At 40.1% G+C, this 23,160-nt stretch overlaps 1 protein-coding gene and 1 long non-coding RNA gene across 5 annotated transcripts; both read left to right on the top strand.

Annotated features, from left to right (window-relative positions):
* Positions 1-13,483: 13,483 nt before the first annotated feature.
* On the top strand, positions 13,484-16,513 carry LOC121644943. Of its 4 annotated transcripts, none has more exons than XR_006011335.1 (8): positions 13,484-13,654; positions 13,938-14,013; positions 14,198-14,235; positions 14,359-14,454; positions 14,958-15,107; positions 15,214-15,331; positions 15,908-16,052; positions 16,179-16,513. It is a non-coding gene; the product is annotated as an uncharacterized LOC121644943 (long non-coding RNA). The 4 variants fall into 4 exon arrangements; XR_006011337.1 differs by having other exon boundaries at positions 14,171-14,235; XR_006011334.1 differs by having other exon boundaries at positions 13,484-14,013.
* Positions 16,514-20,755: 4,242 nt separating this feature from the next.
* LOC121644982 (DNA ligase 1-like) lies at positions 20,756-23,038 on the top strand. The gene is made up of 3 exons (XM_041993254.1): positions 20,756-20,800; positions 21,041-21,911; positions 22,977-23,038. Exons 1-3 carry the CDS (start codon positions 20,756-20,758, stop codon positions 23,036-23,038), a joined length of 978 nt encoding a protein of 325 aa, XP_041849188.1.
* Positions 23,039-23,160: the final 122 nt, after the last annotated feature.

The raw sequence follows: 23,160 nt of genomic DNA, 5'->3' as shown, positions 1-23,160 counted from the left end.
AGATCATCAATCTGCATGCTATGATGCTTAACAGGGTAAAAATAATAATAATAATAATAATAAAATAAATAAATAAATAAAAATCAAAGTCTGCCCTTCTTTTTTCCTCAACACATTGCAGTGCTGTACACATTTAAGGTGGTTGTAAATTTATTAAATTCTTAACACAACAAGTTACATCTTTAATCACTGAAAGGGAAACTACAACTTTGAAATGGAAAGTACATTTTCATCAAGGAACTGACTTCTTGAAATCTCTACATGTATGTTACACTGACAGGAAGTGAAATTCTGTGGGGGGTCTGTAGCAGACCCAGCCCAGCAGTGGTACAGTGTACTGATGGTTCAAGTTTTTATTTGTGTTTGTTGCATCCTCATAAAAATCCAAGGTCCACACGTGAACTGTGTTTAATGATCTCTTTACTTAACCATTTGCAGCATTTTTACACACGAGTCACTGTCAGACCTTTTCTGCCTAAAACGTGCAACCAAGTAACATAAATGGTCTGTCTGCCCTCTACTGGACTCATAGGTACTGCAACACAATTACTAACAAACTCTACAGGGAGTATCAACTTCACCCATATCAATAAGTAGGTATACCAGTAACAAATTATTAACTGCGATAACACAGTGTTCATTGGTTTTCCTTTTTTTGTACAAATTCCTTTTGAACATTTTTCAATAAAAAGCACCGTAAGAACTTGATCCCACTTGTAGCTGGTTGCTTCCAAAGAGAAATCACACTAAGTTCTTATGGTGAGTCGCACTTGCTCTTCAGTATAGACTAATCAGTGGTGCAGTTCCTGCTTTCTATGATTAACAAAATTAAAGGCCAGCATGAGGCTAAATGACTATCAAAATAAAGATAGTTTCTCTCTCAGGGTCATTATCGAGCATATTATACTTACATCTCTGATAGTGGTACCATCATGTGAAATGGCCAACGGGTTTACCATATCAGTAAACAGCTTTCAGTAAACGGGTTTAAATAAATTTAACTGAATCCTATATTTCATCTCCATCTCCACTTTATTTATATAACACTGTTAAAACAACACAGTTGACCAAAGTGTTTTACACCAAAATAAAACCAATAAAACAGTAAAAAGTAAAAGAGTTGTTTTTTTTTTTTTTTTTTTTTTTTTTTAAAATATAAATAAATAAAAATATTTTCTGACCTAATCTTGAGCTGTGTTTTGGCTGTCAAGGCTGCAACGTTGGTTTATTTTTAGGAATGCTGGCAATGATCTTCATATATCCATATGTGGAATGTTTTAACAAAAAAAGCTAGAAATTATTATTATTAGAAATTGATCATGTGTCCACTTTTATAAACAGTAAGGAAGACAGTTCTGTCTGATGACGGCTACTTAAAAAATCATTTTCAGCCTGAATATGTCAGCTGCTTCATGGTCAAAATTAAATCAATATGTTTTCCTTTTTTTCCCCCTCCTGTTCAAAAGAACTATGTGCAATACATTGTTACGTATTGCACATAAAATGCATGTAAAATTAAAGGCTATAAGGTTATTTCTATCTGTATTTTGTGAAGTCTTTATGCAACTGAGCAGCAGAAACAACTGTACTTGGGTAATAAGCATATTACAGTGGATAACTGCTGTGTGTAGTGGATTCTGGCCTCCTCAAAAGAAGGACTGGAACTTTTGTTTAAATCTCCTGAATAAATTAAACAATTAATTGATCTTCTTCCATACAGACAGGACAACTCCTCTCCCTCCAAGAAGTGGGGGTTCTGACTGGTAAAAACAGCATTCAGGAATTTATGACTGTCCAGTTCAGAGGTCAGCAAATGTCAGCTCTCCAACCCAGATTGGAGGAGTCCAGGTTTTAAGTTAAACTCAGGACCTTGTCAGTTGATTAAATTAATCTTCAGTGCAGCTACGAAAGCTGTCACATGACATGACTAAAACGAACTAAATGTTGTATTCATTTTTCTTCCACATTTTACGAATACCTTGAAAAAGCCCGTATGGGTTTTCTGCCTCTCCCTGCACTTGTACTGTTTTTATATAAATAATTTTTGTATTATGTCTTTTAACACGTGCCAAATAAATAAATGAAATGAAAATAAATGAAAATGAAATGAAAAGATTGTGGTTTGAACATCATATTCTGCATTTTACCATATTTGATTCATATTTTTTTTTAATTAAAATCCTTTGTAAATATTAACACCTTTTATTATGCATATTAGACTAGTAATAAATATTTATCCTAAACTGGTCTGGTTGTTGTGAATCTCCTCCTTTGAATCAATGTTATGGGTTCGTTCGAATTAGAATTCACGTCATTAGCATCCTGAGACTGATTGATTATATAAATGATAAATAATTTGATTTGACTAGTCTGGATTAATTTATTTATTCGATTAATTAATGTAGTACTTTAATGGTGTCCATACTGCCATTAGATAAGTATTAAAGCAATAGTGTGGCGATGCCTGAGGTATTATCAATATTAATAATTAATAATTCATCATTCTATGTAATTATTAAAATTTGTGTGCTTATCTAAACATTTGTTTAATGACGCTAAATTACTACAACTGCTATGGTCTATAATGAGTTCACATACCAGTGACGTGCGGTGAAGTTTATGGTTGGTGAGGCATTGATTTACAATTGTAAGAACTGAAAAGAGCATCTTATTTCAATATTCATTCAACAGCATGCAACTGGTAATGCTTCATATCCTATCAGCATTCCTCTTTCACTTACACTCACACACCCACTGTTACTAACTCTTCAGTGAGAAAAGCTACTGGCTGTCCTAAAAGCACCTAGAAATCACAGGTGATCATCTCCTGCTCTGAATGCAGCTACTGCTGCAACCAGAAGCCTCTTCTGGTTGCTTTTGGACAGGAGGGGGGCCTGCACAGCAGCACCCACTCCTCATTGAGAAGAATAAACTACTTTAATATACGTCAGTCTACAAAAGTCTCCAATACTGAAAAAGTCGCTAGATTTGTCGCTAGTCGCTTAAAAAAACCAAAAAAGGTCACTAAGTTGGCAACACTCACACACCGTGTTGGTGTTTGAGTGCGCCCCCTTGAGGTGAGGCAGAGTACTGTTTACCTCACCTGCTGGCTTTTCTCTGCACTTTATTGTATAATAAATGGGGATATTTCTCTCACAAATACATTAAATACATTACACAGACTGTAGAGTCATGGTGTATAACAAATATTTCTGTAAAGTTCATGTTGGCAATATGCTGAGGAACAGAAAACGGCACGTGTCATGCAACCCAGATTGTACTGGATGGTACAGTCAGAGCTGAGGCACAGCTCACCCGTGCCTCCACCGGGGTTTCTGCACCGGATTTGATCGGGAAATACTCAAATTTGACCATTTTTACTAAAACTGTCAAAAACGTGTTAGAGTCATGCTGAAAATGCATTTTTAACACAGATCAGTAGAAAATATTAATATTTATTGGCTTACCTGCCTCCCCTGACCGCACGTCACTGTCACATACCTTGTTTTGCTGAATGCAAGCTCAGGAAGCTGGGTAGTTTAACTGTAAACTGTGAGTACAAAGCAGGCTCTGTGTTGAGGAAGCCAAGATCTTCACTGGCTGCCTTAAGAGGATCTTCTCTGGAACTTGTCATGGAAAGTACAATCTGCTTTACAATCATCCGTTGTGGCAGCAGCACGAGAGGTTTTTCTGTTGTAAGGGGCATTCAGGACCTGTAAGAAAGCGCAGAAATTAAAGCTTTACTTTATTACCTTAAAAGAAAAATTGAAGCTCAGTCTCAGTTCTGGTTGTTTCAAGCAATCTTTATACTTGTTACTCTGCGATGTGTGTATAAATCAGAGGAGGGGACACCTGGCTCGTCATTCAGGCCACAGTTTTTTCTGAACAAACAAAAGGTTGCTGATCAGACACAGTTGACTCTCACAGGTGGCAACCCTCCCCATCTTATAAGTTTAAGATGAGGAGGGTTGTTTATAAGCCCTTTGGGCTTTTTGACCCTTCCTGTACATTTTTAACATGTTTCTTTTACTGCTGTTTGTTTTGTTTTTTTTCCGCAATTTTATGTATGTAAATGCAAATTACTATACACAGATAAAGTGGTTCATACGCAGCACGCTCAGGCATGCCTGTCTCACCACTGGTAAAGTTCTGCCACAGCCAGTGCATTTACTGACCAGTGGTGAGGGAGGGCGCCAAAGAGCTAACATGGCATATGACTGATACATTTCAATATCTTAAGTGGAATAATAGCACATTAACTCTGTTAGATTAGTAGTGCTGCCACAAATTCCCATGGCAGGTAAACAATGTGTGGGGTTTTATTTTTATCTAATCTGAATTATATGAATTTAAGGATATGAAGATCTCAGAAAATACAATTAAGCTGAAAATTGAAGTCATTTTAAATTATTTACATTAACCTATAAAATGTCTATTTGGAATTTAAAATATCTTTTTAAAGGAAGACTAATAAAACAGTAGATAGGGTGACATCAGGTAAAATGAGCCATTTAAGGTTGAGCCTCCTAGCTTTTTAGGTTTTAAGTGCCAATTGCTAAAAATGACTTAAAATGTTGCTACAGCTGAATTAGACAAAAAGCAATTGCTTTATTAGGTCTATGGTTGTTGTGTAGGTGGGACAATGTTTGATATCCAGCCTGGTGAGGAAAACTGTGAGGTGAATGGTCTGGCAGACAAACTCTTCTTGAAAACGATAAAGTTGATAATCAGTCTGTAGCGACTACCTGGTCCTTCCTTTATTAGTCGCTCTGGGTACGGGGGATCCTGGTGATAACGCGCTTTATTGAACCAATGTCCAGACAGAAAGGTAAGTTCGGGTTTGTTCCCATTTATTGAATGAATGAAAATAATGGCTTGAAGTCCAGGATGGCAGTACAGGACTGTCTCAGAAAATTAGAATATTGTGAAAAAGTTCTTTATTTCCTGTAATGCAATTAAAAAACATGAAATGTCATACATTCTGGATTCATTACAAATCAACTGAAATATTGCAAGCCTTTTATTGTTTCAATATTGCTGATTATGGCCTACAGCTTAAGAAAACCCAAATATCCTATCTCAAAATATTAGAATATCATGAAAAAGTATACTAGTAGGCTATTCAACTAATCACTTGAATCGTCTAATTAACTCGAAACACCTGCAAGGGTTTCCTGAGCCTTGAAAAACACTCAGCTTGGGTCAGTAAACTAAATCACAAGTATGGGGAAGACTGCTGATCTGACTGCTGTCCAGAGGACCATCATTGACACTCTCCATCAGGAGGGTAAGACACAAAAAGAAATTTCTCAAAGAGCAGGCTGTTCACAGAGTGCAGTTTCAAAGCACATTCACAAAAAGTCTGTTGGAAGGGGGAAATGTGGCAGGAAACGCTGCACAACCAAGAGAGATGACCGCAGCCTTAACAGCATTGTGAGGAAGAGCCGCTTCCAGAATTTGGGGGAGCTTCAAAGACAGTGGACTGAAGCTGGAGTCCAGGTATCAAAAGCCACTGTTCACAGACGTGTCAGGGAACTGGGGTACAATAGCCGTATTCCCATGGTCAAGCCACTTCTGAACTCAAGACAGCGGAAGAAGCGTCTGACCTGGGCTATGGAAAAGAAGCACTGGACAGTTGCAGAGTGGTCCAAAGTCCTCTTTTCAGACGAAAGCAAGTTTTGTATTTCATTTGGGAGTCAAGGCACCAGAGTCTGGAGAAAGGCTGGAGAGGCGCAAAATCCAGGTTGCTTGAAATCCAGTGTGAAGTTCCCACAGTCAGCGATGGTTTGGGGAGCCATGTCAGCTGCTGGTGTTGGTCCACTGTGTTTCATCAAGTCCAGAGTAAATGCAGCTGTGTACCAAGAGATTTTAGAGCACTACATGCTTCCGTCTGCTGAAAAGCTCTATGGAGATGATGATTTCATTTTCCAGCATGATCTGGCACCTGCCCACAGTGCCAAAACCACCAGTAACTGGTGTACTGACCATGGCATTACTGTCCTCGATTGGCCTGCCAATTCCCCTGACCTGAACCCCATAGAGAATATGTAGGGTATTGTGAAGAAGGAGCTGAAAGACACCAGACCCAACAATGCAAATGAGCTAAAGGCCGCTATTGAAGCATCCTGGGCATCCATAACACCTCAGCAATGCCACAGGCTGACTGCCTCCATGCCACGCCGCATTGATGCAGTAATCCATGCAAAAGGATTTCCAACCAAGTACTGAGTGCATTAATGGACATTTTCAAATGTTTGATTTTGTTTTGCTGTTATAATTTTTTTTTTTTACTTGGTCTGAGGAAATATTCTAATATTTTGAGATGGGATTTTTGAGTTTTCTTAAGCTGTAGGCCATAATCAGCGATATTGAAACAATAAAAGGCTTGCAATATCTCCGTTGATTTGTACTGAATCCAGAATGTATGGCATTTCATGTTTTTTAATTGCATTACAGGAAATAAAGAACTTTTTCACAATATTCTAATTTTCTGAGACAGTCCTGTATACAGGATGAATAGATGAGATGGAGGTATAACGAAAGGCGGTGGAAAGACGGTAAGATGTGTCCAGACAAAGGCGTTTACAAGCGTAGCTTTTAGCGGTAAAAACCGTGCGACCTCCCGTTCCCAAGCACACCGTGCTCTGCCATCTCCACGCCTAAATGCCCTTCCCCTCCACCCCACCACCAATAGTGGAGGGAAATACAGGTCACCTGTTCCATTCCCAAATATAAACAAACACCACCACCATGATGAACCTGGACCAAATAAGGAAGAGAAATAATGGCTCCTACACACCGGCCCCAATTGTGTAAACAGCACAATTCACCAAACACTACAAAAGGTAGGGATGTTATGCTCGAGCCGTCTGCTCGATCACGTGTCGAGCATGTGACACGGAAATGTTGCGAGCATTGTCTCTGAGCATTGATTCAGCATGCCAAAAGTCACGTGATAGACCAAACGAGGCCTCGTTATGTCATCAGCGCGTATCGAGCAGCAAGCGGGATCTTTGAAGGGACCGGGCTTGTCAATCTCTCAGATTCCAAACGCTGAGGAGATCGCGGGTTTTTGAGAGGAGATTCTGTAGCGATTGTGCGACATTGCATTTTGAAAACAAATTTAGGAAAAGCACCAAATCAGCATTTGATACTGAATCACATTTAGCTTTTAGAGATTTGGGGAAACAAAAGTCTGCGCAAGACGCCGTTGCCAGAGTAACTGCTGAAGGAGCTCGGAGTATGAGAGAAGGACGGAGCAGGCGGTGCCTTCAACATCACAGGTAAGCTTAATTCCCCTTTCTTTATAGCCTATAGATGTTTTTTAAATAGCCTTGCAAAGAGCAGACTTTAAAGTTAATCATAAACTTCAACCAGAAGCATCAGAGGAAACGTCTCAGTCTACAGCTGCAGAGGAAAAAACACCATCTGGTTTCTGATCACCATAAGCAGAGAATTTAATGATTTTAAACTTGGTTAATTACAATTTTGTTTTTGTGTTTCTTTCAGGTGCAACCTCTCCAAAGCTGGAGAGGTAGTGTGCCAGAAGAGGAGCAGACTGAAGCCTAACAGAAAAAACGTTTTTAAATAAAAATCTATGACACATCACAATGTTGCCATAGTTTTTTTTCTCATCATACATTTCAAGATTCAAAGTGTCTTTGTCATTTGCACAGTAAGGAAAGAAGTTTCCCTGAACAATGAAAATCTTACTTTGCCGTCCAACCTGAATGCCATAAATTATAAAATAAAAATAAACAATTTGAAAAAAAAAACTAGATAGAAGATAAACAAAAAAAACTGAGTAAATAATCTATGTACATAAATGTGCAGTGTGCTATAAACTGTTGTGCCACATTTAACAACGATCAGCTATACAAAAGAAAACAACTCATGAGGTTGACGATAACACACATTTGCAATATCTATTATAAATAATAAGACACATAAAACAGTTAACACTTTTATTACAACTGTATAAAATAACTAACACAGTCACTATACCCGTTGCACAAACACTCCTTCCCTCATGCCTTCCCACTGAGTAACTACTATCATTACAGATTGGTTTACTTAAGTTACACCACAATTCTGTTACCTAAACAAATGTTACATAATACCCCTCCTTGTTATTTATATGAACAACAGAAAATAAATATTCACTCGGATGGTAGACTACGTATCGTTTATTGAACACGTATTCCAAGTTAAGATAGGGATGACAGATGTGAGGTGTCAACGTTGTCCTTCTGATACATCAGACTCCCACAGCCAGCAGATGGAGCTCTTTGGTTTGGTCAAATGATTCAGAACACTAACCCATTTTCAAGCATTTGGGTCAAAGTTGGCTCGATGATTCATGAGGCCTCAGTTTCACCATCCCTAACAAAAGGAGCCCTAAAGATACCCAACACCATGAAAAGAACCCCTAAAGTGTGTAGCCCCAAGTTTCTTCTTTCGTCTTTCATTGTCCTTTTCAAGCTGCTTCGTGCAGGAGGAAGATCTTGGAGATGGGTCTTTCCAGCTGTCCAGTTTTTTTTTTATGTTTTTTGCTGTCTACTTTACTCAGGAGGCTGTTAACGTTATCTAGCTCTGCCTGCACCTTGGTCATCTTTTCAGTGAGCTCATGTCTCTGTCGCTCACTTTCTCTATGCTCGACCTGCAGCTCTTGAAGTTGGGTTTCGGCCTTTTTGCGGCGGTGCTCAGAGTCTCCTTTGCTTTGTGTCAGCGTCTTCAGCTCGATCTTGAGCTCATTCCACTCGCTCTCCAGGGCCTGTTTGGCTTTCTCCATTGATGCCTTGTTTCTTTTGGCCTTCTCCAGCTGTTCATTGAGCTCCTCAAATGCTTGGTTGTGTTTTTGTCTCATGTCGGCCATCTGCTGCTCGTGAGCCATGGCCTCTTCCTCCAGAGTCTTTTTCAGCTGAGCGACTTCCGTCTCACGTTTGGACCTCAGCTCTTGTTGAGCTGCAGTGGTATCCAAAGTGTCTTCCAGCTCAGTCTTGAGGACCTCCAGCTCCTCTCCCAGGTTCTCCTGGAGCTCAGAGATCTGGGCTTCCATACAAACAGCTCCTCCAACTTGGCAATGGAAATTTGATTAGCGTAGACGGTCTGACAGCCTTTCTGTCCACCATTCGCGCTTCTTAAAGGTCTGTTTATTACCCACCCTAATAGGGTCTTCACGGCAAAAGGTCCATTGTCCTTGCTGTTAATAATTTCCCATGGCTCTAACAACTTTGGCGCATTTGTTCCGATCAAAAGCCCCACATCTGCATTCAACTCTGGAATTTTGATGGATTTCAAATATTTCCATTTTCCCTATGTCCTGCTGCTGGGGAATGTTGCCCTTTGAAACGGGAATGCTTTCCTGTGTGTAGACCTCTGGAAGCTCTATAAATTGGCTTCCCCCCAACTCAGCAACCTCCAGTCCTACTACACGATGGCTGGCAACCCTTCGTTGCTGCCCCATAGTGTGCAGCATGATGCTAGTCCTGATACCTTTCAGGTTCAACTGATTCATGAGTGTTCTGGTAATGAACGTAGCCGTACTTCCAGGATCTAAGAAAGCATAAGTTTTCAGCACCTTGTCTCCTTTCTTAGATTTAATCTCAACGGGAACAATTGAAAGAGTATAATCTTGGTCTCCGGCCCCAGTACAAGCACCAACCTGGTGAGACACAAGTGCACTGCTCACAGCTGTTCCAGATGGTTTGGCCTGCTCTTCTTTGCGCTCTATGTGCAGAACAGTGGGATGTTTTAGACTGCATATGTCACAGGTGAGACGACTCCTACATTCCCTACTGATGTGACCAACCTTTAAACACCCAAAACATACTCCTTTTCCTTTAAGGAGTTCCATTCTCTCCCTTTGAGAGATCCTATATAGTTTGGGACATTTTAGCATGGAATGAGGTTGTTCACAGCAAAGACAGGCTTCTGAGGGAGAGCTCTTCAAAGTTGTTGACTGCTTTTGTTGCTCATGTGTCGAGTTTGAAGATGCTGTGTCACTGTTAGTAGTTGTTATGTTACAAAACTACTACCTCTGATGGTATTCTTAAATGGTATCCTAGTTTTCTGTGTACATTTCATTACAGGGCTTGGCCTGGCGTCAGAGATGTCTCCAAACAGAGGATGAGACAGGATCTTCACTTGATGCTCAAGAAAGTTGACTAGGTCTCTGAATGTAGCTCTGAAGCCTTGCTGTTCCTGTATCTCGCAAGCCTCTGTTTTCCATTTTTCACGCAGCTTATAAGGCCACTTCATAATGATCTGCTGCATGTGAGATGGAACATTCAGCTCCTCCAAGTACTGTAGCTCAGTCATTGCATTACAGCATCCGCTTAAGAACAAGGCTAAGTCCTGCAGTGCTTGCACATCCTCTGCTTTTATAACTGGCCAGGCAAAAACCTTGTCCATGTACGCAGTGGCAATGTGATGTTCGTTTCCAAAATGCTCAAATAAATGTCTTTTAGCTCTCTGGTAGCCTTCTTGTGGTGGCATATGCATACAGCTCTTCACCAGTTCCCTTGGCCGCCCTCTGATATAATGTTCCAAATAATATAAACAATCCAGATAGCTATTAGCTTTTTCCTCCACACAGTGCTGAAATGCTGTCATGAATGAAATGCACTGCAACGGATCACCATCAAACACTGGGATATCATGTTGAGGCAGAGTGGATGCTAACTGCTGCTGCACAAGCATTGATGTCAGTTCATCCTGCCTTTGCATGATGTTACAGAAGGCATTGTCAGCTACAGCGGAAGCTTGTGACGGGGAAATTTGTTGTGGCTGTGAAACTGCAGGCTGAACAGAACTGGCATTAGGTATTGGAAACTTAAGTATTGACTGGGCCTTTCTTGTGACCAAACCATCTTTTAACTGCGGGCTGGATTTAACAGTGACATTCAGGGGCAGGTTATGAAGTAATGGTTGACTCCTTGCACGTGATTTTACGTTGCCGAAAACTTTGGGCCTCACATCTGGTGCCGATGTTGAGGGCGCCGTTGAGCTCCGCCAAGCAGCAGATGTAATACCTTTAGGCACAAACTATTTCGCCTGCGGGTTGAACCTTTGCTCTATAAGCCCTTTACTGACGTAGGAGTTCATCCCATCAGAGCTTGATTTTCTTCCTACACTACTGCTCTCCAATACAGACAAACGTGCTGCAGCGGCTGCTATTTGTGCATCCAATTCCATTTGCTCCTTCTGTTTTCTTATTTTATCCACTTCCAGTTTGTGTCTCTCCTCTTGTTCCTCCAACTCGTGTTTCATTTTTAAAGCTGCAGCTTTCGCCATCAGAGCTGCTTGATCAGCCATAGCTAATTTACGGGCCGAGGACATGCTTGACCCGGACGCGTAACTGCGTTTACTTGAACGCTTACTAGCGAGATTTGAAACACTGTCCTCAGGATTAACACAAACATCAGCAGCAACGTACTGTTCATTTGCTTCAACACCACCGTCCATATTACTAACGTTTTCATTAACATTATCAACGTCATTTTCATCCAACACCCCATTTTCTTTCAACCAGATACACATTTTTTTTTTTTTTTTACAAATTCATCATGAGCTGCTTTCTTGAGTTGAAACCAGTCCTTTTGCCTTTGTTGTTCATTGCTAGGCAAATCTAAATTATTTAACAAGGTGGAATGAAGAGAGGATGCAGTTTCATATAAAGCATTTAAACCTTTTAGATGTTGTTTGACCACAAAAACATTTGTATTTATTGTCCAAAGTTCTTTTATTTTTGCTTTTATTTTGCTTGCTTGTTTAAATACACCGCTCCTTTCCTTTTGAACCTTTTCCGTGGCAAAAGCAGCACCCTTTAATGGAAGCTTTCTTTGCCTCTATTCACCTTGTATGCCCACGGGCTCAGTTTCAGAATTATCACAGTTAAAGTCACTCATTTCAACTGATCAGAGGTTACAATGGCGTGCTGCGTTGTGCCTATACGCTCGGCCAGAACGCTCCAAAAAAGCCACAAACACCAAGGTATTCACACCAGAAACAACTGAATATCCACACTTTGAAATGTGACTGCTTGAAAGCCGCCCTTAGTTAGTTAGCCATGTATCAGACAAACATCAACTCCAGATGAAGCACGAGGCCGCTCCACATCAAGCCAAATCATAGCGTTGTATTAAATAAAGATGTCTGCACTCACCAGAGATGTCCCATACGTTAGTTGTGCCTCAAATGTATTTATCCATGACCTTACTTGAGAAGACGACAATGAATGGATGAATGAGTGTAGTTCTGTGAAGCAGGAAATTACGCCCCGGCGTTGTTCGTCAAACTTTTCCAGATGAGGTGTGTCCTTTCCAACAGGTGGCTTCCGATGATATCCAAAAGAGGTTTTACGTTTACTCCTTCGTCCGACGAATTCCTGAGGTCCGGGTTTTTACTTTTGTGTAGCGACTATCTGGTCCTTCCTTTATTACCCAGGTAGCAGACAGGTCTGGGCCAGATCTGGTATCGCGCCGGCACTTCTGGCCAACTGCTGGCATGGCAAGTGGTATGTCAACCGGATCTGGGCCAGGTCTGGCAATGATGGCTCTGTTTATACCATGGCATGCCATATGTGGCCCAAATATGATTTGGTATATGTGGCCCAGATCTGTCCATGCCATATGCGGGCCAGTTGTCGTTAAGCTCATGTTGCCCGTATCAGTCTCTTAACATGTGTTAAACACAAACAAATGTATTTCTATGTGTCTCACTCACCACCACCCCACTCCTAATTCAATTTTATTTTTTAGTATATAGCAAGTGCATTCAAACTCATAAACACACCACATCACATGCTCCAATACTTAGTATTAATACCGACAGAAAACTTTTTTTTCCCCTTAGAACAGAATGGATTAAAACAGAGGGTCCTTATCTTACCTATTACTAAATTACACAATAACTTTGCGTTTGTTTGTTGAGAAATTAAATCTATCACTATTTTGCAGACTGCCTGCTAATGCCTCCCTGACAATAAACTAATAAAACAACAGAATGACCATTCACCCAGGTAGCAAAATTGGTCTGGCCCGGTTCTGGCCCACACAATACACTTAAACCTGGCCCACATACCGCAAAGAATGACGGCCCTTTGCTGGCCCAGATCTGGTTTGCCAAAGGTGGCCTACACATGGGCCAGCCTGAGGCCAGATGCAGACACAGTGGTGGCCCAGTACTGGCCCAGAACAGTTTCCACACTGGCATCGGATGTCAGCCTAATGGTGGCCCTGTACTGGCCCAGAACAGTTTCCACACTGGCACCAGATGTCAGCCTAATGAATACCTTAATAAAACTGTGCAACATTCAGCCTAGATTAAAAATACTTCAACAACGGTGATACAATTATACAAATAACATTTATTTTGATTTGAATAACTTGTTCAAAATAACAATATATAATAAATAACAATATAAAAATCAAATAATAAAATAAACAAATAAAACAAACCAACCAACCATTATTACCCATCTCTCAACACGTGACCTATTTCCTATGCTCTGATTGGGTCAAGATACTTCCTATTGTTAAACGCGCGTTTGTCAACCGCCAATACAGAAGAAGAAGAAGACGACAACAAAGAAGAAGAAGAAGCGCGAATAGAACCGGATGTGTTGCATTGAGCCGAGAGAGACAAAGTCAAGGTGAGTTTACGGTTTTATTTATTTAATGTGTACAGTATATTTATGGTTAAAAAACATACTTCGTATTTTAAAGTGCATTCCATTTGAACGGGGAGGCGGGAATTCCCCACTTTGCTAGGGACGTCACCCACTCAGGGTAACGTATTTGGTGGAAGCTTAAGTGAGTGAGCGTGCTATTGCTCTTTCGTATTTTGGGTTGTCCATGGGTTATAGTTAGTGTCTATACTGGAGGCTACGTAGCTATTGTAAGTTTGTTTGTGTTTTTCCCCCCGCATCGTCATAGATATATACATGTGGATGTCCCCTCTGACGATGTTGTCCTGAACAATGCGTTGAAGCGGCCGCCATCTTGGGCCGGGGTAAGCCGCGTCTATTACTGCATTAGTCAACAGAGGCAATCAACGATTAAAATCACAGTAACTTGCTGAACGTTCAACCGATTTTCAGTCGGTTTGGTTTATTGGAAATGTCACACGCATTTATATAATATAACAGATTATTTTTTTTTATTTTGAGGTTTTTTCCCCTTTACTCATTTTGTAGGGCTGCGCAGGCCAGTGTAAAGACAAAGAACGTGTAAGGTACAGTACAATCACTTATCATGATTGCAAGTCATTAAAATGGGTACAGACATCTGTAATCTATTGCAGTGGTTCCCAAATTGGGGTCAGTGATACAGTATTGGGTTTGCCATGTCATTGCAGCTCAGTGCCTAGTGCACCAAAGATCCTTCATGTGTTTGGCCCAGATCCCAGAGGGAATGATTCTGAGGATGAAGCTGTCTTACCAACAAGAAAACAGTAAACTATTATTATTATTTTTAATTTAATAAGCTGTTTAAATTTGAGGAATGTCTGGAAAGCTTTGCTCTTTTCTTTTTTGTATACAAGATGGACTGTTTAATGCAGATGTACTCAGTTACACTTTAACCCCAAAATGTGCAAAGGTGCCACAAATTATGTTTTCTTGTGGGGGTGTGCTCAGCGTTGTGTGCGTTGACGTGTCTGTGTGTGTCTGGGCGCATCAGGGCAAACACTCAGGGATACAGAGAGCAGAGGAGAATTGCGCGCTCTCTCCAATATAAAGGTGGGGGGGACACTGACATTTAGCCAGGCATCTCATGGGCCATGAAACAATCACTGGTCTACCTTTTGAGTAGGTCTAATGCATCAGAAATATTTATTTCTAATTCCTGAAGAACCTATTCCAATTAGATAAACACCAACAAAGGAAGGGCATTTTGCAATCCAAACACCCCCCAAAAAATAAATAAAATCTAATGCTGATCATGCTACTCTTGCAGAGTGCACCATACTGGAGCTGGACCAGAGAGGCCAAGCGTCCCGTAGCCTGCACCAGGGAAGGATTTCATCGACTGACCTGCACCAGAGAAAGACTGTTTCCTCTGAGCCACATCAGTTGATAAGAAGACCACAAACCAATCTTCATATATGTGAGTATTATATTTTATTCGTAGGCTGTGCTCTGCTGTTGGCCTGAACACATTTTTATGAGACCTGTTGTTTATTTACTTATCCACAATTCTTTTTTCTTCCTAGCACACCTAGGCCTACCACATCCAAGGCTGAACCAAATCTGCTACCATTAGCTGATCGCCAGTCTGTCCAAAACATGGAGGAGCGGCTCAGGAATAGTGCTGACCTCAAAAACCTTCTGGTAAGAATGTCATGTCAAACTATCCTTGTGAACTGGAAAACCAAAAATAATTTCTGTATTCAGCCTTATAAGCCTCCCCTTGGCAAAGCAAATTTGTTTGGCACAACACAGCAGCCAGACTATCATTCTGCTGCCATGATGCTGGACAGGACAGGTTAAAATAAAAGAATGTCATGTCAGTTAACCTTCAGGAGAAAAGTTATACAATGACAAACCATGTTCTTGATTAAATAGGCTTTAAATAACATTGCTGGGACATACAGTATAAAATTGAGAAACTATTTAGTATATGGGGGAGGAAAGGGAATCATAATTACACAGATAAATTTAACAGTTTCACGGCACCACAGGCACACTATTATCAAAGTAGTTGAAACCATAGGAAGACTGACTTCACTCTGCATCCTCATCCTTTATTTTACTTTACAAATTATTACTGTTGTGCTTTCATTGCATAAATTATGCTGGTCAGACTATCAGACCAGTTCAGATTTGCTGCTGATATTTTCAAACATGTTTAAAAGAGTTAGGGCATATGTACTGCTGATAAACTAACAAAGAAATATCAATTCACAGAGAACTGCACTGGCTCTTAAAGGAGGGGGAGACGTTAAAGAGTGTCATGTGCAACCTTAACACTCTCTCGCCAAGAATGTCAACATGCTCGGTATAAATGTCAAGATTGGCTTCCAGCACCTGCAAATAAAGGATGTTGTAATTGGTAAGTTTGTCTTAACAAACACTGACTCCCTCAGAGACCATGCATTTTTTTTTTATTTGTTATGGCTAGATTTAAACTGTAGGTCTGGATGCACAGCTCTGAATTTTTTCTCTCTTCTTTTTTTAGAAGTCCACGGTGGGAATGATGGACTCACGGACAGCGCTGCTTCATTTGGACTTCTGTGCCCTTTGTTAATTTTTTACAAAGACTTTAACCTCCCTGATTTTATTTGTTTTCCTTTTGTTATCCTTAAGCTCACATTCTTTTAATGTATTTCAATTATTGATCTTATAATTTTATTGGGTTGAAAGCATAAAATTTTTTTCCATCCCCACTTAATGTTGTTTCCCTCTGTTGTTCGCTCTCCAACAGTGTCACATATTATTTGATTTTTATATTGTTATTTATTATATATTGTTAATTTAAACAAGTTATTCAAATCAAAATAAATGTTATTTGTATAATTGTATCACCGTTGTTGTAGTATTTTTAATCTAGGCTGAATATTGCACAGTTTTATTAAGGTATTCATTAGGCTGACACCTGGTGCCAGTGTGGAAACTGTTCTGGGCCAGTACAGGGCCACCATTAGGCTGACATCCGATGCCAGTGTGGAAACTGCTCTGGGCCAGTACAGGGCCACCATTAGGCTGACATCCGATGCCAGTGTGGAAACTGTTCTGGGCCAGTACAGGGCCACCATTAGGCTGACATCCGATGCCAGTGTGGAAACTGTTCTGGGCCAGTACAGGGCCACCATTAGGCTGACATCCGGTGCCAGTGTGGAAACTGTTCTGGGCCAGTACTGGGCCACCACTGTGTCTGCATCTGGCCTCAGGCTGGCCCATGTGTGGGCCACCTTTGGCAAACCAGATCTGGGCCAGCAAAGGGCCGTCATTCTTTGCGGTATGTGGGCCAGGTTTAAGTGTATTGTGTGGGCCAGAACCGGGCCAGACCAATTTTGCTACCTGGGTAGTCGCTCTGGGTACGGGGGATCCTGGTGATAACGCGCTTTACTGAACCAATGTCCATACAGAAAGGTAAGTTCGGGTTTGTTCCCATTGATTGAATGAATTAAAATAATGGCTTGAAGTCCAGGATGGCGGTATACAGGATGAATAGATGAGCTGGAGGTATAACGAAAGGCGGTGGAAAGACGGTAAGATGTGTCCAGACAAAGGCGTTTACAAGCGGTAAAAACCGTGCGACCTCCCGTTCCCAAACACCCGGTGCTCTGTCACCTCCACGCCTATATGCCCTTCCCCTCCACCCCACCACCAATAGTGGAGGGAAATACAGGTCACCTGTGCCATTCCCAAATATAAACAAACACCACCACCATGATGAACCTGGACCAAATAAGGAAGAGAAAATAATGGCTCCTACAAGTGATTAATGAAGCATTTGCTCAAATGGTCTGTAGACTCTTGATGTGATAAAATCTTGAGACATTCAAAATGATTAACGCACACTGATTGAACAATAAGGTAACAGGACTTTCTTTGCAGGATGACGTTTCTGACGACGATCCTGCAGTCAGTGATAAAAATTCATCTGAGAACAAACAGGTCACTTGAAAAGTTCAAGTTAATCAAATATTGCAAACACTAACTTTGAACCATTTCACACTTGGATACTACTTTCTGTTTCAGGAGCGAGAAGATATTTTTGTGTTTTGTTTTGTTTTTTTAAGTCGATTAAAATTGACAAAAACATCTCTTTTATTCATTCAACTAAGACTTTTGACACACAGATTTAATATAAAAATGATGTGACTTAACAAGATTGTGTATTTGTGTTTTGATTTAAGGACAAAAATATTTTAAGTGGCGTGTTCATGAAAACACCAAAACCAGCTGATGAGGTGTGACCTATACAAAGATTAGCATAACTTCACATGATTACAGTCATGTTTGTGTCAATAATTAATCTATTTTATTTTCTGTTCCTGCCTTTGTTTAGGAATCAAACACAGCAGCCGATGACTAGAAGTTATGGTCTAGTAGTGAAAACCTTTTGGAAGCAAACACAACAAAAGTGCAGCAGCTATAATCTTTACTGGTCTTTTTCTGGTTTCTGTCTCTATTAATTGACATTTGATGAGTGACTGATTGTTACAGGAGAAAACAGGTGGACTTGCAGGCATCTTGTGAATGTAAAATATGTAAACTTATCTCTATAGTCTGGTCTCAGTTTTTAAAAAGAGGTTAAAAATTTAGGTTGTCCACTTCAGATTTATTAACTTAACTATATTTTAGACCATGCAGGCAATAAATTGACAGCTATTTCAGTTTAAGAATATTTTTCACTGCAGTGATCCAGATCACATATGTCTGCTTTGCTAAAAGAGTGTCTAAATCATTTCAATCAAATGAATTCACTTTCTTTTGATGTCTTCACAGATCACAAGTTATTTTAATGTCTTTATTTTTTAGTTTAGATGGAAAAAGCGCATAAAATAAAACTAAGGGAAAGTGCATCACCTGCTGTAGTTTAAAAAAAAATTGTAATCCAGTTCCCTAAATGCACGCCTTTACAAAATAATTAATTACTTTAGAAACATAAAAATAACCACAAAGTGAAAGCAAATGGAAGTGGGTCACTTACTTTGGTTTTCTTTCTAAGGATCCCCTCAGTGACTTACTGTCAGCCAGCTGTGAGAGCCTCTCAGAAGTTGGGATGGTAAGAACAGAACAGATCAAACAGAAACAGATTGTAAAGCTCATTAAGATATTGTGCTGTCACCAAATATTTACTATTTTCTAAGCTAACTTCACTAAGACACAAATTCCGAAACATCTCTGGATGACAGTATAACCCAGAAAGGATACAGAAATGTTCTGTCCCCTTAACCATTTATTTCCTGCTGCATCTATTAGTTTACAATGAAGATGCAGTTATTTAATCAAAGGACAATTGTCGGTTTTATTGTCCATGATGAGGACAAATGTCTTTACCGTTGTAAGCGATCAGAAGTCTTGAAATGTTCAAGTGTAAACATCTGCATTTTATGACACTGTTGCCCAATCAATGATAATAACTCAGAGCACAAAAACTAAAATAATTGTGTGTGTGTATTTAAAGGAGAGTGTTCCTGCACAAGGTGAGCTGTCAACCAGTAATGATGATCTTATTGAAGCCACAAGTACCACAAAGGTGAGTTTTAGGGACTTTACTTTTATCATATTTAAAAATGTTTATATCTTCTACAATAAAAACAAATACTTTATTGTCTCTTTTTCTTATTTATTAACAGGAGAAAAAAGTTGGGTTTTCGGGGATGTTCAGGAGCAAGCATATATATACATATATATACATACGTACATACATACACACACACATGTGTACATACATATATATATATATATATATATATATATATATATATATATAAATAGAAATAAAATTAAATAAAATCTTGTTTATAACAAAATTGTTAACTGCTATTTAAGAGTCTACAGGGTCAGCTAAACATGTTGATTCTCCTGGTCGCCAGACCTCTTATCTCAGGTGTTAACCATCCAACAGTGAAAAATAAGATGATATAACAGTCACATGGACAGAAGACAGTTATCTTAGACTAAAAAGGGAAATCAAAGAATGCAGTTTCATAGAAATTTAAGCTCCAGTTTGCTCTGAATATTAAAAAAGAAAAGCAAAGAAAGAAAATCAGAGAGAAGCAGCTGGTGAGCAGCACACCTGAACCAAAACAGTTTGAGCTGATAACACGTTGGGATTAATTTAAAGACAATACCAATTAATTAAAATCAGAAATTCATCAGACTTTGAGATGTCACGGTACAAACAGTTTGGCTTTGTGTTGATATTGTATCCTTTGCCTGGTGATCAGTTATAATACATTTAATATCAATGGATTCATTATGTTTCCAGGATTGTGGAAAAAGCCACATCACTCTGTCTGAAAAACTTAAGGCAACAGACCTTAAAAATAACATGATGTTAACAAGAGATCTTTAGTTAAAAGTAATCAAATAAAACATGATATTCCTATACTCCTTCCCCCTACCTCTTCCCCCAGCCCCCATTCGCCTCACCTGCGAACAAATGTGCAAAGTACAAACACACTGAGCAAAACAAGATGACCATTTCATGGAACATGTTTAAGTAACTTGTAACATTTATGTTGTTACTTACTGTCGAGGGAAAGCTCCAAGTCAAATTGTAGCCTCTTTAGCTCATGCAGTGCTCTCACCTTTATTAACAAGCCAATGTTAATACAGGTTATGTCCCTTTCTTTATCAGACAATTTCTTCACCAACAACTGTATGTTTCTTTTTTTTTGTTCTTTTTTTGTAATGTCAGATCCTGGTCGTCTGCAGGTGAACGTTTTCTTCCACTCTCTGCCATTTCGCTTCGAAAATATGAGCTTCGATTGCTCTATAGAGAGGGAGGGCTGAGGGCTCGAGAGGAGGCAGTGATTCGCATGATTAGACATGAACACATGGCCGGGCCAGCTGCCAAACACGGGCTGGAGAGCAACACAGAGAGATGGTGTGACGTCATGCTGTACTCTGGATAAAATTACAGTTCTAGTTCTTCACATCAACTTTTTTTTTAATTCTTTCAATCTAGAAATGCTGAATTTCTTAATACTGACAATAATGTGTTAACAACTATTTAATAACCTAATTCAGTGCATCAAATAGAAAATAAAGTTTTCACAAGAAAAGTGTTCATTCTGCATGTTGTCAGACACAGTGAAGAAGAAATTCATATTAAGACAGCAGGTAACAGTCAGGTTAGCAAGGGGGGTAGATGGAACATAGCAGTGCTCATTTTATTAACATAGCTGGTCTTTGTAATAAAAATGGGATCTGAGTAATGGGGCACCCGTGCCCCTCTGTAAAAAAAAGACAACATGTAGCAGTGTATTTTGTAAAAACCTGAGATATATAGAGTGATATCACCATAAGAGAGTTATCTGGGGAAAAAAATTGAGCCTCTGTTTTTGTCTCTGCTTGTTGTAGGAAGGTATGAACACCCTGCAGGAATGGGGTTTGGAGAAATACTCTCAAAGTGCTGCCAAAAAGGCTCTGAACCACAACACTAAACATGTGATAAAAGAGGGAGGCCGCGCTGGAAAAGCCCTAATGATCAATACTGACAAGCTCATCAGCACCGTGCAGGTTTTAGGTGTCGCAGGTGGTGCTGCCAAAGCCGCCCAGGCCATCAGTGTCACCACAGGCATCATGTCTGCCCTCTTTTTAGCTTTGGATGTTTTCTTCCTTGCCAAGGACTCTCATGAACTCCGTAAAGGTACTAAAACCAAATTTGCCAGCAAGATCAGAGAGGTTTGTAAAAACCTTCAAGATGGCCTCCTGGAGCTGAACAAGGTTAAGACACAGCTGCAGAAAACTATGGATGGCATCGAAGTGGAGGAGTTTGAGGAGATTGAAGAGGTGAAGGTGGAGGTTGAGGATGACTTCCTGTCAGACCCAAAGAAGCTGGCTGAGCTGGAGCAGGAGCTGGACATCATAGAGGAGAAACTGGACAAGAAAGATGAAGTGCAGCCGAAGAAGAGTAAAGAGTCGGAGAAGGGAATTTTTAAACTTAAAAAGGAGAAAAGGGAGAAGAAGAGCGTGAAGGAAAAGGAAGAGCTGGAGGAAAAGAAGGACAAAGAGAAGATGGAAAATAATGCAAAGAAAGAGGGAAACAAGGAAGGGGACATGGGAGAAAGTATGCTTGAGTCTAAATTGGAGAAGATTCCTGACGGGGAGACTAAACAAGTAAAAGAAACCAGCATCAAAATTGTTTTAGAAGAACAGTTGGAGAAAGGAAGCAAAAAAGTCAAAGAAACGGAGAACCAAATAACAGTTAGAAAAGAAAAGAAACACGATGGTAAGCAAGACAAGACTAAAGAAGATACTTTAACAAATAAGAACACAGACAGGAAGGAAAAGGATAGAAAGAAGAGTGAAAAAAAGCCTGAGAAAGCCAGAAACAGCTCAGGAGATTCAAAACAAGATGATAGGAGTTTAGACAGTTGGCTGATAAGAGGAAAGGAGGAAAGAGGACTGAAAGACTGGAGAGCAGAGATGGTGAAGAGAGAGAGAGAGAGGAGAAAAGGGACACAAAGAAATGAAAAAAGAAAATAATAAAAACTCAAGTGGGAGAAAAGAATCACATCAAGGTCATGAGGAGGGAAAGATGAGAAGAGAGCGTTTGGAAAGAGACGCAGTCGGCGAGGAAGAAGTCAGGAGTCATTACAGGAAAGGACACGAGGAGCTCAGAAAGAGGGGAGAGGAGAAACGAGGGAGCAGAGTATAGAGTGGACAGTTTGAGAGAGCAGGAGGTGATGAGGAGTAGGAAAAGGTGAAGAGGAGGGAGAAAAGAGAGAGTCAAAAGAGAGGAAGTGACAGAGAGCATAAACACAGTCAGAGAGGATCTCGTCCTCGTTCACACACTCTGTGGACAGACGGACTGGACATTTAATTTTCACCCAAACACCAAAATGATCATGACATCAACTGTCTCCACTTCTTTGTTGCCAAGACGACAACAAATGATTAGCTGAACAGGGTCTTGTTGCATCAGATATATGTTGCACAAAAGTCAATTTTCACACTGAGCTGATCTAAAGAGGAAGAAAACAGCTGCTGCTGCAGAGAAATCCAAGTCAATAGTAAGTTCTCCTACAAAACCAGTTCCACTTAAAGTATATCAACTTTATGTGAAATACTTCCGAGGAACAACGTCCACTCGCTGCTGGGCTTTTAATGGTACTTGGACATGGTTGTCAAGGGATTTCTTTTCATCACGGTGACTTTGTTTTCTAGTCCATCCATGTCTTTGCAGAAATGTCTGAACAACATTGTGCAGATATCCATGACCGTAAGGTGCCTTCACCAGGTTTAAGATAAGATCTTATCCTCCAAGTTCTGCCCTGTCTCCCTGGCATTCCAGCACTTCCTGGTGTCAGTCGACTTCTCCTCACTCTCTACCTGCAGCTGGCCAGATGGGATTGAAGCACACCTGTCTTTCTTCATCTTTTAACACTGATGAACATAAAAGCCTGGGGCCTTATTTATCAAGCATCTTAGAGTGTCATTTTAGTCCTAAGTGCTGAGAAATTGTGGAATTTAGTCCT

This window comes from Melanotaenia boesemani, chromosome 8 (genome assembly GCF_017639745.1).
Source record: "Melanotaenia boesemani isolate fMelBoe1 chromosome 8, fMelBoe1.pri, whole genome shotgun sequence".
Lineage (NCBI taxonomy): Eukaryota > Metazoa > Chordata > Actinopteri > Atheriniformes > Melanotaeniidae > Melanotaenia > Melanotaenia boesemani.
This window is presented reverse-complemented; position numbering and strand designations above follow the sequence as displayed.

Coding starts and splice junctions, on each gene's coding strand:
- LOC121644982 (XM_041993254.1), top strand. CDS start 20,756: ATGTTGTCAGACACAGTGAAGAAGAAATTCATATTAAGACAGCAG. Junction 20,801..21,040: donor AATTCATATTAAGACAGCAG/GTAACAGTCAGG, acceptor TGCTTGTTGTAG/GAAGGTATGAACACCCTGCA. Junction 21,912..22,976: donor AAAAGAAAAGAAACACGATG/GTAAGCAAGACA, acceptor CTGGCATTCCAG/CACTTCCTGGTGTCAGTCGA.